The sequence below is a fragment of the Somniosus microcephalus genome, unplaced genomic scaffold, assembly GCF_052327205.1.
Source record: "Somniosus microcephalus isolate GS21.2 unplaced genomic scaffold, FLI_Smic_1.0 scaffold238, whole genome shotgun sequence".
NCBI lineage: Eukaryota > Metazoa > Chordata > Chondrichthyes > Squaliformes > Somniosidae > Somniosus > Somniosus microcephalus.
In genome coordinates, this window is record NW_028225425.1 from 186,998 (window position 1) to 205,615 (window position 18,618).

The 18,618-nt window shown below is 46.3% G+C and overlaps 1 protein-coding gene across 1 annotated transcript; it reads right to left on the reverse strand.

The window, feature by feature from the left end:
• Positions 1–10,911: 10,911 nt before the first annotated feature.
• On the reverse strand, positions 10,912–11,814 carry LOC147081999 (G protein-coupled receptor 15-like). The gene has a single exon (XM_085980538.1). The coding sequence runs from the start codon at positions 11,809–11,811 to the stop codon at positions 10,990–10,992; it is 822 nt and encodes a 273-aa protein (XP_085836664.1). The 5' UTR covers positions 11,812–11,814; the 3' UTR covers positions 10,912–10,989.
• Between the last annotated feature and the right edge of the window lie 6,804 nt (positions 11,815–18,618).

Consider the following 18,618-nt stretch of genomic DNA (forward strand, 5'->3'; position numbering starts at 1 on the left):
ATCCTCAAAAAAACACTAATAAATTTGTCAAACACGATTGCCCTTTCAGAAAACCATTTTGACTCTGCCTATAGTAGCAGGTTGCAAATGCTCCAAATCTCTGAGTAAAGACGTTTCTCCTGAATTCCCTGTTGGATTTATTAGTGAATATCCAATGCGGTGCCTAGTTTAGGATACTCCAGCAAGTGGAAACATCTTGTCGACATCTACCCTATCAAAAATCCTCAGAGGTTTTAAGATCTCTGTCGGGTAACCCATCAGCCTTCTCTTTTCTGGAGAAAAAAGCCCCAGCCTTATCAATTTTTCCTGATAGTTATAAACTCTCGTTTCTGGTGTAAAACTTGTAGATATTTGCAGATTTTCTTCAGTGGTCTCTGTATCCTTTATGGATTATGTCTATCTCGCCGGGACACCCCACCTTGCCCAAGTTATTTACCCTTATCGAATTATGCTAAAAATGAGAGGAAAGCATTCTGTGTGCATTCCTCTTCTGATAACCCCCGGTGCCCCTCCCTTTTCCGACAATTATAATCCCTTTCACCACAGCCTCTCCCCTCTCCTCAGTAGGACTTCGGCACCAGGTGGTTCTGACCTGATTGACTGATGCTGACCAACACGTTTCTTGTGAGACTGAGGCGCACTTCATTAGATTTGTTGATTGGTTGTTTCCCCTTTCAGATGAAAGTGAAGAGAGTGAAGCTGCTCCGCGTGGCTTTGTCTGGAATGTAAGCCAGGAGCCAGAAAGTGGTCCTTTATGTGGGGGATAACAGGGGCAGAAGCAGACAACACACGTCATGTGAGTCTTCCACTGGTTTCCAACATGTCAATCTTATTGAAGGAAGGCCTGTCGGGAAAGGATGGGGTGGTGTGAAGGGTATTGATGTGCCTCCTGCACTTTGCTATCCAGCTGTCTGGTGATCAATGCAATGAGGCCCGGGAGCTGGCAAAGCTGAACATGGTTATAATAGCGCACTTTTATATGGGGCACTGACTCATGTTACCTTGGCTGCTCTGGAAAGTTCACTGATCATCGCCTGCCTTTCAGTAGCCATTGTATAGTAAGATTAGTAGTTGAGAGACTTTCTTTGGTCCACTCACTACATCCTCCCAGCCCGAAACCTGCCCACTCAATGTCTATTTCATTTTATTGTTTGGATTGCCGGAAGCCTCACGGTGCTTTGCTCTGAGTGTTATGTTCCACTGGCAGTGGACTGGGTTCTACTGAATAAATTGGGTCCGTTTCCTCACTACATGTGATTGACCAATAAACGGGGGCTCTCTGTTTTCTAACCACCGGGCGTGGTTTCAGTGTAAACGCATTCTTTCCGCCTGGCAGGTGAAGGGCTTGCACTCTTTATAAGGAACATTCGGATATTCAGCATAACAGCGCAAGCTGGAGCTGGCCTCATCCAAAGGGTGGAGTGTTCTCTACATCTTGAACCTTCCCATCACGCTCCCATTTATGGTCAGGACTATCGTTGCTCCGTTGGTCAATCAGGCGTTTATTCTCCATCAGCTATTAGATAATCTGGACAGTGGGACATTAAACTGAGGCGTCACATTCCTTCCTCTCGTTTTTACCATTCGAGCAACTCCGCTCAGAGCCAATACATTCCATCATCTGTACAGTGCAGATTGAGTACAACTTGACATGGTGAAGTCTGTAGGGCGCAGTTGAGCGCCCATTAGTTAAGAAAAGTCACTGAGCTGTGACACTCTCTGCCCCAGTGCTGATTGATGATGAACGCTTTGTGAATCGTGGTGAGTTTCCTTTCCTGTGCTGAACCAGGACATTGCGATGATCAGCGGTTCAAGTACCACTAAAGGAATCAGTACAACCCAACCCCATGGATCATAGTAAATGGACCGAACCACCTAAATACATGTGAGTGACCGGATTGGTCAGGATGGATTGGTTTAGACAAAAGAATCAGCCCCACTCATCATTGTAAATGCACTGAACAATCTAGATATGTGTGGGTGAGGGAACTGGCCAGGATGGACTGCTCATTACAACAACAACAATGCTCATTTATGTAGCGCATTTAACATATTCAAATACCCCAAGGTACGTCACATGAGCTTGATCAGACAAAATAGGATAGCGAACGAAAGAAGGAGCCATGAGGACAGGTGAACTAAAGCATGATCAGAGGTAGGTTCTATGGAGAATCTTAAAGGAGAGAGATGGAGCGGCTTAGGGAGGTGTTTCCAGAGTTTTGGGCCTAGACTGCTAAAGGCACGACCTCCAATGATTGGGGTGGGGGAAGGAAGTGGAGGACACAAACAAGGCCAGAGAATCAATTCTAGGAGGGTCGTAGGGCTGGAGGAGTTACACAGATTGGGAGCGGCGAGGTCATGGAGGGATATGAGCAGGAGAATGAGAAATTTAAAATTTGGACGTTGCTGGAACAGGATCCAAAGTAGTTCAATGAACAGAGGCTGATGTGTGAATAGGCCCTGGTGCGAGTTCGGTTATGGGCAGCATTGTTTTGGGTGAGCTGCACAGTTTATGGAGGGTGGAAGATAGGAGTCGGGACAGGATAGCATTCGACAAACCAGGTCTGGAGGTGGCAAAGCCTGGAGGGTTTTAGCGGCAGAAGGGGGGTGTGTGAACTGGGTGAAGTTACACAGTCTTTGAGATGGAGACGATCTGGGGTCAGAAGCTCAGCTCAGGTTCAAATGAGGGCCGTGGATGTGAAAGGATGTTGAGAAAGAGTGGGTAGAGTGATTGGAAGTAATTGTTATGGTGGAGGGTAATCGCCGACGAGGACAGGTTGTGACGAATAGTCAGCTCCCCTGTCGCAGCACTCCATTTTATAGAGTCATAGGGGGAAAAATTCGGTTGGCTGCACCACCCATTAGCGCCTAATGAGGCCGAGAAGTGGGGCACTAACCAACTTGTGCCCGGGCGCAGTGAGCCCTGCGCCTCTTCCCATGTTGTGCGGAAATTTTGCGCCAGCGCTAAATTTAGTGGCCACTCACCAGCGCACGCAGATCATGAAGTAATTTCACTGTGCAACGCATTTGGGGCACCCCGGACCAGAAATTCAGTGGCGCCCCCCTGCATTCAGCCTAGCGCTAATAAGGACAAGTTACCTGGAACGTTTCCCAGTAGCTGTCGGGCTCGGTTGGTGCTATTTAAAGGGGACAGTTGTGGATTAATCTTGGTAGCCATTGTTGGACCACAACTTCTTGGAAAGAGAGAGAGAGTTGCTCAGAGACAAACGGAGAGCCATTTCTGCAGTGAGCCAGCGCTGGCAGAGGAACTTTAGCCTTCTGAACATCACTTTACAGTTGGTGAGCTTCTCAGCCGGAATAACTTTCAGTGCGCTTTTACTATGGGGGCTGCATTGGTTGCGAACGTTGTGCTTCTCAATCATTTAGACAGGGCACAGAGACGCAGGGATAGAGTGGCAGGCATGGCCAGACGGAGGAGGGCCTACAGACGTCGCCCCACGAGACCTTACGCTGCCAGGGTTTTCCACCAGCAGTTTTCATTTATCAACCTGTCAGAGAAGCAATGATTCTGAAGGCTGCACTTCAGTAAGGAGGTGGTCACTGAGCTCTGCCACCTGCTTCAGCCAGATCTGCAGCCTCAAATAAGGTGCAGGACATCTCTGTCGGTGGCTGTGAAGATCACTGTTGCTCTAAACTTCTATGCAAGCGGCTCCTTTCAGGCCACTATTGGAGACATTGCCAAAATCTCACAGTTCGCGGTGCATTGCTGCATCCATTAAGTGACTAATGCCCTCTTTAGAAGGAGACAGCAGTACATCTCCTTTCCAATGACCCCGGACAAGCAGCGAGAGTGCACAGAGAGCTTTGCAACGATTGTGGGCTTCCCTGTGGTGCAGGGCGCCATTGACTGCACGCATTACCGCAACTGAAAGGGGTTCCATTCTTTGAATGTGCAGCTGGTCTATGACCACCGACAGCTGATACTCGCTGTGAATGACCAGTTTCTAGGCAGCAGCCATGACGCCTTCATCCTGCGCCAGACTTCTGTGGCAGACCTTTTCGAGGTCCCGGCTCACCCAGGAGGCTGGCATCTCGGGGACAACGACTATCCTCTGTGCTCCAGGCTAATGACCCCGGTCTTTTCGCCCAGCACCCCTGCTGAAGAACGATAAAATAAGAGCCATCAAGCGACCAGGAACGTCGTGTGGCACACAATCGACGTGCTGAATCAAAGGTTCCGCTGTCTGGACCATTCTGGAGGAGCCCTTCAGTACTCACCTGAGCGAGTCTCCCACTTTGTCGTTGTGTGTTGCATGCTGCATAACCTGGCAATCCTCAGGATCCAGCTAATGCCACCAGACATTGAAGCACCAGCAGAGGAGGAGGAGGAGGAGGAGGAGTAGGAGGAGCAGCAGCACCAAGACGGGAGGGGGGAACAAACTGCGAGTGCCATCCGTCAGAGGCTTCTAGCAATTTGCTTCTAGGCCCCTCTCAGGGAAAGCTTGCTGCCATTCCAAGAACATGAATGGAACCATTCTGCAACCCCTAAGCCAGTCAAGGTCAAAATTTGGCCAAAGAACAAATATGGCCATTGTGAATAAAGAAAATTGTTTATTGTACAAAATGTGCTTCCTTTCCGCCTGACAAAGCAATGGCAACAGAAAGCTAAACATACAAACTGCCACATAATTAACTCTCACACCCGGGAGACTGTCCACAACATTACTAATATTCAGACCAGCATCCGCTGCCTTGAATGAAACAAATAACACGATTCAGCAGCACCTTCTACTTTTTCCCCCTCGATGGTGATCTGCTTCCCTTTCGGCATTGGCTCCTTCCCGCCCTGCAGCTTCTCCATAATGGGACCCCAGTGGCTGCAATAAGGCTGGTGGAGGCCTGCTGACAGTCTGATACGGCAGATGCCCCTGAGGGTCGGCCTGGACGAGCTCTGGGCATGGAGGGTCCGGTTCCTGACTGCTCCAACTCTGGATGGGTGGAACCATTCTGTCCTGCAGGTGGTGGCAACTGCAGTGGAGAAGTGCCAGTGGTGGCATCAGGAATGCTGTCATCCTGAGAGCGGACAGCAGCTCCCTTGTCGGCCGACACACTGGCACTCTGATGGGCCAGCACCACAGCATGCGCAGCAATCGGCTGCTGCACAGATTGTTAGCTTGAGGTGGTGCTGCAAGGGCCCCGGGGAATCCTGCCCGATCCAGCGAGGTTGGCAGCAGTCAGTGCTCACATTTCCTCAATCTGCTTCTGCATGAGGCCAGCGAGTGACAGCGTGGCAGCACTCAGCACTTGCTTGGCAGGTGCCATTGCTTTGTGGAAGCCCTGGACAACCCTTGCCAGTGCTTCACTGAATTCCTGCACAGTCCTTGCAAGTGCTGCGCTGAAGTCCTGCACACTCGCTGTCTGTGCTGTGCTGAAATCTTGGATACTCCTTGACAGTGTCTCAATGGATTCCGGCATCCTTCCCACTGCAGCCGTGAGCTCAGTGTACCTGAGGCAAGCCTGGGCGTTCATTTCAGCGAGGGCATGCACCTCCTCTGCGTTTTGTGCAGCAGGTCTCGTGGCCCGACTCGCCCTCTGGAGAGATGGCCCCCAAGCTTCCCTACCCGCCTGGCATTGCTGCAGGTCGCTGGTTCCTGGAGCTGGGTCCTCCTCAGAGCATTCCCCCCCGCTCCCCTCCAGGGAAGGTGTCTCCCCAGTCTGGAGATGGGCTGGCTCGCCTGCCGGTTGAGCGGATGTTCCGGCTTCCTCCTCCTCATCGCCTCCGGTGTCAGTCACCATGGCAGCTTGTGGGCCCGCCTCCCGAGCTGGTGATGCAGCATCTGAAAGCAGGGAGGTTCAAGAGTGGCTTTAGCGAAAGGACAGGGTGGCAGCAAGGGATGCATGAGTGCTGCAATGCTCTGAATTGGGTAGAAAGTGAATAAGCATGCTGGTGTGGGGACCAACTGGAAGGAGAGAGGTCAAAAGGTCATGGCCTTACCATCACTGTCCACAATGGGATTGGCATCACCAGAGACGACAGGGCCAGTCAGCCGGCTTGCGACGATCTGGTGGACTCGCTCCGCCAGGTCTGTAAGGGTCTGCAGGTGAGGCCGGCCTCGTCCGGTCCGAAGCTGCTGTCTGCGGTTACTCGCCAGCTTACCCTGCAAGAGAAAGGATGGAGTGTGATGAAACATGCAGCTCTGATCTGGCAGCACATGCCTCCCATCGTCGAATAGCCCTTACATGATGCACTGAGCTGAATGTGCGTGTGTGTTTCCAGAAAGGGCCATGGGTTCTGGATGACAGCTGGCCATTGTGGCTTTGCAGACCCTCTCGCCATAAAGTGAGGTGCAGATGGAGGGATGAAGATGATTCTGGAAAAGGCACTCACCCTGATGACCCGAGTGAGGTCATTGAACTTTTTCCTGCATTGCACAGGAGTCCTTGGAAGCATGCTGCTGGAGGTGACTCTTTGGGACACCTCCCTCCAAGCTCTGCGGTACTCGGTTTGATGAGGCCTCCTGCCTTTCTGCGGGTACAGCACAGTTCGTCAGCGCTCCACTGCATCAACCAGAGCATCCAATACCCCCTTGGTGAAGCACTGTGCTCTCTGCCTGGCCCTCCCCATGTGGGTGAAGTTTTGGCCGCCACAAATAGATTATCGCCGCTTTTGTGGCCTACAAGGCGCAGAGTGTGGCTGCAGAAGTGAACCGACCCGGCCCTTTAAGAGCTGGCCAGCGCCAGCGTGTCTGGGTGAATTCAATAATTGCCGGCACCTGTGCTGCGCCCGCCTGCAGAGAAATCGCTTTGCGCCACTGGGTTAGCGCGTTAAGAACACCTTGCAGCGCCTGATTTTGCGCCGCAATCACTTCCAGGTGCGATGCAACCCAATATCGCTCGAGGTGGTGAGAACTTGTGCCTGGCGCTAATCTTTGCGCACTGCCAAATCTAGCGCCCTAAACGGGGTGAAACCGAATTTTTCCCCCATAGAGCTATACAGCACAGAAACAGGCCCTTCGGCCCATCATGTCCGCGCCGGCCATCAGACCCTGTCTATTCTAATCCCATTTTCCTGCACTTGGTCTGTAGCCTTTTATGCTATGAAGTTTCAAGTACACATCTAAATGCATCTTAAATCTTGTGAGGGTTTCTGCCTCTACCACCCTTTCAGGCAGTGAGTTCCAGATTCCAACCAGCCTCTGAATGAAAAAGTTTTTCCTCAAATCCCCTCTAAACGCCCTGACCCCTTAACTTGAAACTATGCACCCTGGTTATTGACCCCTCTACTAAGGGGAAATAATCCCTTCTATCTACCCTACCTATGCCCCTCATAATTTTGTACTCCTCACTCAGGTCCCACCTCAGCCTGCCCTGCTCTTAGGAAAACAACCCCAACCTCTCCTTATAGCTGAAACGCTCCAGCCCAGTTAACATCCTGGTGAATCTCCTCTGCACCCTCTCCAATGCAATCATATCCTTCCTATAGTGTGGCGACCAGAACTGCAAAAAGTATTCCAGCTGTGGCCTCACTAGCTTTTTGTACAGCTCCATCATAACCTCCCTGCTCTTATATTCTATGCCCCGGCTAATGAAGGCAAGTATCCCATACGCCTATTTAACCAACTTATCTAACAGTCCTGCTGCCTTCAGGGATCTATGTACATGCACACCAAGGTCCCTCTGATCCTCTGTCCTTCCTAGGATCCTATCATTCATCGTGTATTCCCTTGCCTTGTTAGTCCTCCCAAAATGCATCACCTCAGAATTTGCAGGCTTAAATTCCATTTGCCACTGTTTGCCGATCTAACCATCCCGGCTATATCGTCCAGCAGCCTGAAGCTTCCCTCCTTGCTATTTACCACTCCATTAATTTTCGTGTAATCTGCGAACTTACTGATCATACCTCCTACATTCATATCTAAATCATTAATGTACACGACAATCAGCAAAGGACCCAGCACCGATCCCTGCAGTACACCACTGGACACAGGTTTCCAGTCACAAAATCAACCTTCGACCATTACCTTCTGCCTCCTGCCACTAAGCCAATTTTGGATCCAATGTACCAAATTGCCGTGGAACCCATGGGCTGTTACCTTCTAGACCAGTCTCCCATGTGAGACTTTGTCAAAAGCCTACTGAAGTCCGTGTAGGCTTCATCAACTGCACTACCCTCATCCACACACCTAGTCCCCACTCGAATAATTCAATCAACTTGGTCAGACATGATCTCCCCCTGACAAAGCCCTGCAGACAATCCCTGATTAATCCCTCCCTCTCCAAGTGGAGACTAATTTTGTCTCTCAGAATTTTTTACAATAATTTCCCTACCACTGATGTTAGGCTCACTAGCCTGTAATTCCCTGGTTTATCCCTACTAACCTTCTTGAACAATGGTACTGCTTCAGCTGTTCTCCAGTCCACTGGCACCTCTCCTGTGTCCAGAGAGGTTATGAAAATTTGTGTCAGATCCCTTGCCATCTCCTCCATTCTATGCTTACATCACCCTTCTCCATAGTGAATAAAGATACAAAATATTCATTTAATACTTCACCTACATCTTCCAGCTCTACCCACCCATTGCAAATTTGGTCCCTCATGGGCCCTACTCTTTCCTTGGTTATCCTCGCCCCCTTAATATGCTTATAAAACACCTTGGGATTTTACTTTATTTTGCCCACCAGTGTTTTTCATGCCCCCTCTTCGCTCTCCTAATTTATTTTTTAAGTACCCCTCTACACTTTCTATGCTCCTCCAGGGCTTCCACTATTATTAGTCCATTGTGCCTGCCAAATGACTCCTTTTTTTTCCTAATCCATTCGTGTATATCCCTTGATGATATCCAGGTTTCCCTGGGTTTGTTGGTCCCACCCTTGACCTTTACGGGAACATGTGGGCATTGTACTCGCTTTATTTCCTTTCTGAACGACTTCCAGTGCACTGATGTGGATTTTCCTGCAAGTATTTTGGCCGGATCCTGCCTCATCATATTAAAATCGGCCTTCCCCCAATTTAGAAGCTTTATTTCCGGTCCATCTTTGTCCTTTTCCATGACTACCTTAAATCTCACCGAATTATTGTCACTGTCACCAAAATGCTCTCCTACTGACACTTCTACCACTTGCCTGGCTACATTCCGTAGAATTAGGTCCAGTACCTCCCCCTCTCTTGAAGGACTTTCTACATGCTGGCTCAGTCAGCTCTCGTGGATGCACTTTAAAAATTCAGCATATTCTAAGCCTTTCACACTCTGATTATCCCAGTTAATATTGGGGAAATTGAATTCACATACTTTATTACCCTATTATTTCTACACTTCTCTGAGATTTGCCTACATATCTGTTCCTCTATCTGCCCCTGACTGTTTGGGAGCCAAAAGCACACTCCCAGAAAAGCGCTTTCCCCCTTTTTCTGTTAAGTTCTACCCAAATGGCCTCATTAGTGGAACCTGCTAAAATATCATCCCTCCTTACAGCAGTAATTGACTCATTGACTAATATTGTGACACCCCTGCTATTTTACTCCCCCGTCTGTCTCGCCTGAAGATTCTATACCCTGGAATGTTGAGCTGCCAGTCCTGCCCCTCCCTCAAACATGTCGCTGTGATAGCAACAATTTCATACTCCCATCTGATCATCAACACCTTCAATTCATCTGCCTTATTCGCAAGACTCCTTGCAATAAAATAAATGCCATCCAGCCATCCCATACTCCATTGTGCCGTTACATATTTGATCTGCCTTACAGGCTGACTTGTTTCCCCCCCTATTTTTGGCTGTGCATCTCCCTTTACTATAGATCCACTCCGTATCCCAACCCCTGCCAAGTTAGTGTAACCCCCCCCGCAACAGTACTAGCAAACCTCCCTGCAAGGATATTCAACCCGTTCCTGTTCAGGTGCAAGCATTCCGAATTGTACAGGCCCCACATTCCCCAGAAGCAGCCGCAGTGATCCAGGAAACTAAAGCCCTGCCTCCTGCACCAACTGTTTAGCCACGCATTCATCTGCTTTAACCCCCTATTCCTATACTCACTAGCACGTGGCAGTGGGAGTAATCCAGAAATTACAAACTTTGAGGTCCTGCTTTTTAATCTGCTACCTATATTCCCTATATTCTTGTTGCAGGACCTCATCCCTCTTTCTACCCATATCGTTGGCAGCAATGTGAACCACAACCTTTGACTGTTTGCCCACCCCCTTCCGAATGCCCTGCAGCCGTTGAGTGACATCTTTGACCCTGGCACCAGGGAGGCAACATAACATCCTGGAGTCACGTCTGTGTCCACCGAAACGTCTATCTGTTCCACTTACGATATATTCCCCTATCACTATTGCTCTCCCACTCTTTTTCCTACCCTCCTGTTCAGCTGAGCCACTCGTAGTGCCACGGACTTGGCTCTTCCTGCATTCCCCTGAGAAACTATCTCCCCATTAATATCCAAAACCTACCGATTGTCCGTTGAAATTTTAAGTAAATATCTGTTAACAAAGATGTTTATTGTCACATTGACGATTCAAGTTCCTACTGTCTCCATCATTAGACACTGATCAGGACACTGGCCCCGTTCTATTGGACCAGTGGACAATGGGGGCGGAGTCTAATGGACAGAACAGCGCCTGCAACATTCACACCAAAATTACCGAATTACAAATAACCACCATTGTAACACATTGTTTCTTCCTTAACGGAAACTGTATATATTTATTAAACTGGAGCGTCACATTCCAGTACCTGCTGTGTGAGGCAGCTCACGCTGACGCCCACATGTTCGACTCCACTGCTGAAGCTCAGTCATGACTTCTGTCTCAGAATCCTGAGCGGGAAGCGAGCTGTTTTAGCGGATTCGAGTGTGTTCGTGCGGGGAAAACGGCAGACGACAGAAAGTGGAATTAATGTTCGCTGATATCTGTTTATTATAACAACAACAAACCATTTCCATCCGAACGGACAGACGGCTATTCTAAAATGGAACAGCTGCTTTAATTTAACTCTCGTTAGGACAGGATGCTTTAGATAATTTTTTAATTATTTAACCAATAAAAGTGCAAGGCCATTTCACCACATTCTTCAGCTCTTCCCTGAATTTACTTTGGGTAGCTGCATAAATACATGTGTTTGTACAGGAACTCAAATACATGAGCATATATCCGGTTTCAGTGGCAACATAGGCAGGGGCTGCATAATCACCTCGATACTGCGCGGTGTTTGTCAGTCTTGTAGTTAATAAGCTAACGATAGCGGTCAACCACAACAGTATAAAACTGCCCGATACACTGAACAGTAAAATGATGGATTTCCTTCGGCTCTCCATCTCTGGATCGCACTGATTCTCACTGTTGTGCCCTCGAAGTCCCTTGCGGGCTCTACTGGCCACTAAAATGCGTCTGACTGTCAAACAATTAAACAGTAATATCAAAGCAAAAGCAAGCCAAGCAATGAAAATACTTTCCAACCAGGAGTATGCTGCACCTGCAGGCAATGAAAAAAATTCCACACTGGGGCGGCAACCCCAGTGAACATTGTTAATTATTCTCTCAGGTTCATACGCAAACCAAAAAGGGAGGCTCTGTAAACAGATTAGGACAGAAACCGTTGTTATAACCGCGGCCGCAGTTCTTATTGTGCAATATTTTCTTTTAATCTTCTCACAACATATAGCTACAAATCGGTCAAATGTGAATGAGACTGTAAACCACACCGATACATAGAGAGTGACACATTGCATGTACATAATGATCTTACAGACGGAAGTGTAGGACAGGAAGGAATGCGGAAAGTGATGACTGATAATGCGGTTCACTAATATATTAATGATCATGACCAGTAGATCTGCTGTTGCCATGGCCACCATGTAGACAGAGATACAATTGGAATTGCCGCAGTTTCCTCTGGAGAGAATCAGGATTGTCAGTAGGTTCGCTGTGAGAAAGAGAGACAAGAGGTCAGTAACGGGGACACTCGGATACGTCTCACAGCTTATTGTGGGGAAATCTGTCCCTATTCAGCGTTATGCGCACGGATTTTTAACATTAATATAAGCGTCGGGTGAAGACATTTTATGTAAAGAAATGAAACCATTGAAAATTCAGCATCGAGGGACTGAAAACCCGTCGTACTTGCAGCAAAATTCAGTCAAGTATTAAATATAATTTCACGGCTTTTCATGGAAAGATATAATTCAAATAAAACATTCCGCTGAGAGAAAACAGTTCAATTTAACTCGAAACGCTGCCGCGAGGATGGGAGCAGCTCCCCGAGCAACAATTATTTCTCAAATTACCTTTGAAAGTCCCCTGTTGGGTGGAGGTGGCTGAAGTGCCAGGAATTATCAACGTAAAATAGACAGAGGACAAAGGAACGAATGAGATGACTACTATGGACAATGAACAAACCGTCTTTCGTGATCTATGTACTATAGGAGGGACCAGGGAATCAGCCTCGCCCTCCCTCAGTATAGGGAGGAAGGATGAACTTCTGGTGCCCGCGATTGAGCGACCAGAACAGCGCCTCAGCGGCCGCGCGGACTGGTCACATTTCAGCTGATATTCAGCGACTGATCCCTGTCGATAAAAGACTCTGCAATCAGGACATTCTCGGAATCTGTTACATTAACACTGAGATAGTCAACCGCTAATAGTCAACAGGATACATTGGCTTACCGGGAACACCGAAGGCTGCCAGCATATGATAGTAAATGTCCCTTATCTGTAGAATTGTTGGCCGTAGCATTTTTTTAAGAATGTGTGAATCCTGTCCCGCTTTACAGGTCCATCTAGATTTTATCTGAGATCCGTAAATGCTTCCAATTTACACAACAATCCGTGGCCCGGTGTGAAAATCGGTTATACAATTAGTGGAGTTAATTACAGTCACTTAACAAACAATGAGCGATTTTCAAATTCAGTGCGCCCAGGCCACCACTGGGGAAATTATAAAGCTCAGTCCATGAAACTCATTCCATTAAAATTATAGAGCGGGAAATAATCCCAGAGGGAATGTTCTCTGTGCATGCCCCCTGAACGCTGTGTTACTTCTGGAGATCTCATATTAATTACCTGAAATCTTCAGTCATCCATTGCATAAATTAAATTTGTTATGTACTGTAGTGATTACTAGTGATGACTCGGCTGGAACATGACTGGTGAGGATCCTACTTTAACATTAACAATAATGACGATATTCTAACATTAATGGTGGTGATGTTATTCTAACATTGCTGGTGTTGACTCTACTCCAACATTAGCAGTGGGGACTCTATTCTAACAGTACCGGTGGTGACATTAAACTAACATTACTAATTCTGACCACACTCGAACATTACTGGTGATGTTCTACTCTAACATTAATGGTGGTGAGCCTACTCTAATATTAATGGCGGTGACCTTACTCTAAAATCACTGATGGTGGCCATAAAATATCATTACTGGTGGTGAATCTATCCTAGCAATTCTGGTGGTGACACTACTATATCATTACTGGTGTTGACACTACCCTAACATTAATGGTGATGACCCTAATCTAACTTTACTGGTGGTGACCCTACTCTAACGTTACTGGTGTTGATTATATTCTAACATTACTGCTGGTTACTCCACTCAATCATTACTGGCGGTGACACTACACTAACATTACTGGAGTACACCCTACTCTGGCATTACTGGTGGTGACCCCCCTCTAACATAACTGGTGTTGACGCTAATATTACATAACCGGTGATGACTCTCTTCTAACATTATTGATGGTGAGCCTACTCTAACATTACTGGTGGTGACTCTACTCTTACATTACTGGTGGAGATTCTATTCTAACATTACTGGTGATTATTCTACTCTAAAATTACTGGTGGTGAGTCTACTCTAACATTACTGGTGGTGACCCTACTCTATCAGTACTGGTGCTGACTCTACTCTTACATTACTGGTGGAGATTCTATTCTAACATTACCGATGGTTATTCTACTCTGAAATTACTGGTGGTGAGTCTACAGTAACATTACTGGTGGTGACCCTACTCTATTAGTAATGGTGGTGACTCTATACTATCATTACTGGCGGTAATTCTACAAAACATTACTGGTGCTGACGCTAATCTAACATTAGTTGTGGTGAATCTACTCTAACGGTAATCTTGGTGACACTGCTAGAACATTACTGGTGGTGGCTCGAATCTATCATTACTGGTGGTGACCCTACTCTACCATTACTGGTGGTGATTTTACACTAACATTAATGGTGTTGACTCTAATCTAACATTATTGGTGATGACCCTACTTCATCATTACTGGTGGTGATTCTAGTCTAGCAATTCTGGTGGTGACCCCACTGTAACATTACTGGTGGTGACGCACCTCTAACGTTACTGGTTGTGACCCTACTGTCACATTATTGGTGGTGACCATACCTAAACAGTAAAGATGGCAACCCTACGCTAACATTAATGATGGAGACACTACACTTATATTACTGATGGTGACACTACTCTAACACTAAAGGTAATTACTCTACTCTATCATTACTGGTGGTGCCTCTCCTCTAACATTACTGGTGTTGAACATACGCTAACATTACTGGAGTTGACCATTCTGTAGAATTGCAGGTGGTGTCTCTACTCTAAAATTACTGGTGGTGACCCTAATCTAACATTACTGGTGGTGACGCTACTCTAACATTACTGACGGTGATCCTTCCCTAACATTACTGATGCTGACACTGCTCTAACATTGCTGGAGGTTGCTCTACTCTACCATTACTGGTGGGGACTTTATACTATCATTACTGGTGTTGTGCCTAATCTAATATTACTGGTGTTGGTCCTACTCTAACATTACTGGTGGTCACCCTGCTGTAACATTACTGGTGATGACCCTAATCTAACATTACTGGTGTTAACCCTACCGTATCATTACTGGTGAAGATCCTACTTATCATTACTGGTGATGATTCTACTCCAGCATTAATGGTGATGACCTTACTCTAAAACAACTGATGGTGGCCCTAAAGTATCATTACTGGCGGTGAATCTATTCTAACAATTCTGGTGGTGACACTACCCTAGCATTACTGGTGGTGACACTACCCTAACATTAAAGGTGGTGACCATATCCATGTTTATTGGTGGCGCCCCTACTCTAACGTTACTGCTGGTGTCTGTACTCTAACATTACTGCTGGTTACTCCACTCAGTCATTACTGCTGGTGACCCTCCTCTATCATTACTGCTGTTGACCCGACTATAACATTACTGGTGATGGCCCTCTTCTAACAGTACTGGTTGTGATCCCACCCTAACATTACTTGTGGTGACTTTACTATAACATTACTGGTGGTGACTCTACTCTAACATTACAGGTGGCAACCATACTTTATCAGTACTGGTGGTGATTCTATGCTAACGTTACTGGCAGTGATTCTGCTATAACAGTACTGGTGCCGATTCAACTCTAACAGTACTGGTGGTGAGCCAACTCTAACTTTACTCGTGATGACACTACTATAACATTACTGGTGGTGACTCTACTCGATAGTTAGTGGTGGTAACCCTACGCTAACATTAAACTCTCATTAATGGTGGTGTCTCTACGCTAACATTATTGGTGGTGAACCTAATTGATCACTACTGGTGGTGATTCCAGTCTAGCAATTCTGGTGGTGACCCTACTCTAACAGGACTGGTGGTAACCCAGCTCTAACATTACTGGTTTTGAGCCCAGTGTATCATTATTGGTGGTGGCCCTACCCAAACAGAAAAGTTGGAGACCCTACTCTTACATTACTGGTGATAACCCTATACTTATATTACTGAATGGTGACACTACTCCAACATTAACGGTGGTGCCTCTGCTCTATCATTACTGGTGTTGAGCCTACTCTAACATTACTGGTGTTGAACCTACTCTAAAATAACTGGAGATGATCCTACTGTAGCACTACTGGTGGTGACTCTAAAGTAACAGTACTGGTGGTGGCAGTAATCTATCATTACTGGCGGTGACTCTACTCTGACGTTAATGATGGTGACTCAACTCTAACATTACTGGTGGTGACCCTACTCTGACGTTACTGATGGTGACTCTACTCTAACATTAATGATGGTGAATCCACTCTAACATTACTGGTGGTGACTCTACACTAACATTACTGGCGATGATTCTACTATAACAATGCTGGTGGTGACTCTACTCTGCCATTACTTCAGGTGACCCTACTCTATCATTACTGCTGGTAATCTTACACTAACATCACTGGTGGTGACTCTACTCGCACCTCATTGGTGATGACCCTACTTCATCACTACTGGTGGTGATTCTAGTCTAGCAATTTTAGTGGTGACCCTACTCTAAAGTTATTGGTGGTGACCCACCTCTAACATTAACGGTTGTGACACTATTCTAACATTACTGGTGCTGACTGTACTCTAAATTTACTGGTGGTTATCCTACTCTAACATTACTGGTGGTGTTCCTACTCTAACATTACTGGCGGTGACCCTACTCAAACATTACTGGTAGTGACCCTACTGTAACATTATTTGTGGTGACCCTAACCTAACAGTAAAGCTGGTGACCCTACTCTAACATTACAGGTGCTGACTGTACTCTAACATTACTGGTGGTGACCCTACTCTAACATTACTGGTGGTGATCCTACTCTAACATTACTGTTGGTGATGCCACTCTAACATTACTGCTGTTGACCCTACTATAACATCACGGGTGATGACCCTCTTCTAACATTACTGATGGTGACCCTACCCTAACATTACTTGTGGTGACTCTACGCTTACATTACTGGTGGTGATTCTATTCTAACCTTAGTGGTGGTGACTCGACTCTAACACTACTGGTGGTGACTCTACTCTAACATTACAGATGGTAACCATACTTTATCAGTACTGGTGGTGACTCTACTCTAACATTACTGGTGTTGACCCTACTCTAGCATTACTGATGGTGACCTTTCACTCTCATTACTGGTCATGACTCTAATCTAACATTATTGATGATGACCCTACTTGATCACTACTGGTGGTGATTCCAGTCTAGCAATTCTGGTGGTGACCCTACTCTAACAGGACTGGTGGTGACACACCTCTAACATTACTGGTGTTGACCCTACCCAAACAGTAAAGGTGGTGACCCTACTCTAACATTACTGGTGGTGACCCTATACTTATATTACTGAATGGTGACACTACTCCAACATTAACGGTGGTGCCTCTGCTCTATCAGTAGTGGTGTTGAGCCTACTCTAATATTATTGGTGTTGAACTTACACTAAGATTACTGGAGATGATTCTAGTGTAGCACTACTGGTGTTGACTCTACTCTAACAGTATTGGTGGTGGCCGTAATCTAACATTACTGGTGGTGATTCTACTCTAATATTACTGGTGCTGAATCTACACTGTCATTACTGGTGTTGTGCCTACTCTACCATTACTGGTCTGAACTGTACTCTAACCTTACTGATGGTGACCCTAGTGTAACATTACTGGAGATGACCCTACTCTAACATTACTGGTGGTAACTCTACAGCAACATTACTGGTGATGACCCTACTCATCATTACTGGTGTTGACTCTACTCTAACATTACTGGTGGTGGCCGTAGCCTAACATCACTGGTGGTGACTCTAGTCTAACATTACTGGTGGTGACCCCACCTTAACTTTACTGGTGGTGACTCTATTCTAAAGTACAGGTGGTGAATGTACTCTATCATTACTGGTGACGACTCTGCACTATCATTACTGGTGTTGTGCCTACTCTAAAATTACTTGTGTTGACCCTAATCTAACCTTACTGGTGGTGGCCCGACTGTAACATTAATTATTGTGACCTTACTGATGGTGACACTAAGCTAACATTACTGGTGATTAAACTACTCTAACATTATTGGCGCTGATCCTACTCTAACATCATTTTTGCGACCCTACTCCAACCTTACTGGTGGCAACCCTACACTAAAATCACTGATTGTGACTCTACTCTATCATTACTGGTGGTGAGCCTACTCTATCGTTACTGGTGGTGACCCTACTCTAACATTGCTGATGTTGATGTTAATTTAACATCAATAGTCGTGACCCCGCACTAATATTAGTGATGGTGAATCTACTCCAATTTTATTGCTGTTGGCGCTACTTATTCCTTATTGGCAGCAACACTACTGTAATACTATTTGTATCTATTCTACTCTAAGAATGATGGTGACCCGAATCTAACATTAGTGGCCGTGACCTTACTCCAATATTACTGGTGCTGCATCTATTCTAACATTACATGTGATGTCCATACTCTGACGTTACTGATGAGTACTGTACTCTAAAATTACTGCTGGGGAACGCATGGAAAAATTAATAGTGTTAAACCTATTCTAACACAGTGGTGACCATACTCTAACAATTTATTGAGGACCCACTCTAATGTTACTGAAGGCAACTATATGATAACATTAATGGTGTTGTCCCTATCCAAACATTACTGGCGCTGATTCTGTTCTAATATTATTGGTGATGACCCTATTCTAACATTACTGGTGGTGACTCTACGCGAACAAAACTGGTGGTGACCCTACTCTAACATTTCTGGTGTTGACCCTAATCTTACATTACAAGTGCTGACTCTACTATATCATTACTGGTTGTGACCCTACTCTAAC

What these genes read in the sequence shown, in the direction of transcription:
- LOC147081999 (XM_085980538.1), bottom strand. Translation starts at nt 11,811, where the DNA reads ATGGTGGCCATGGCAACAGCAGATCTACTGGTCATGATCATTAATATA.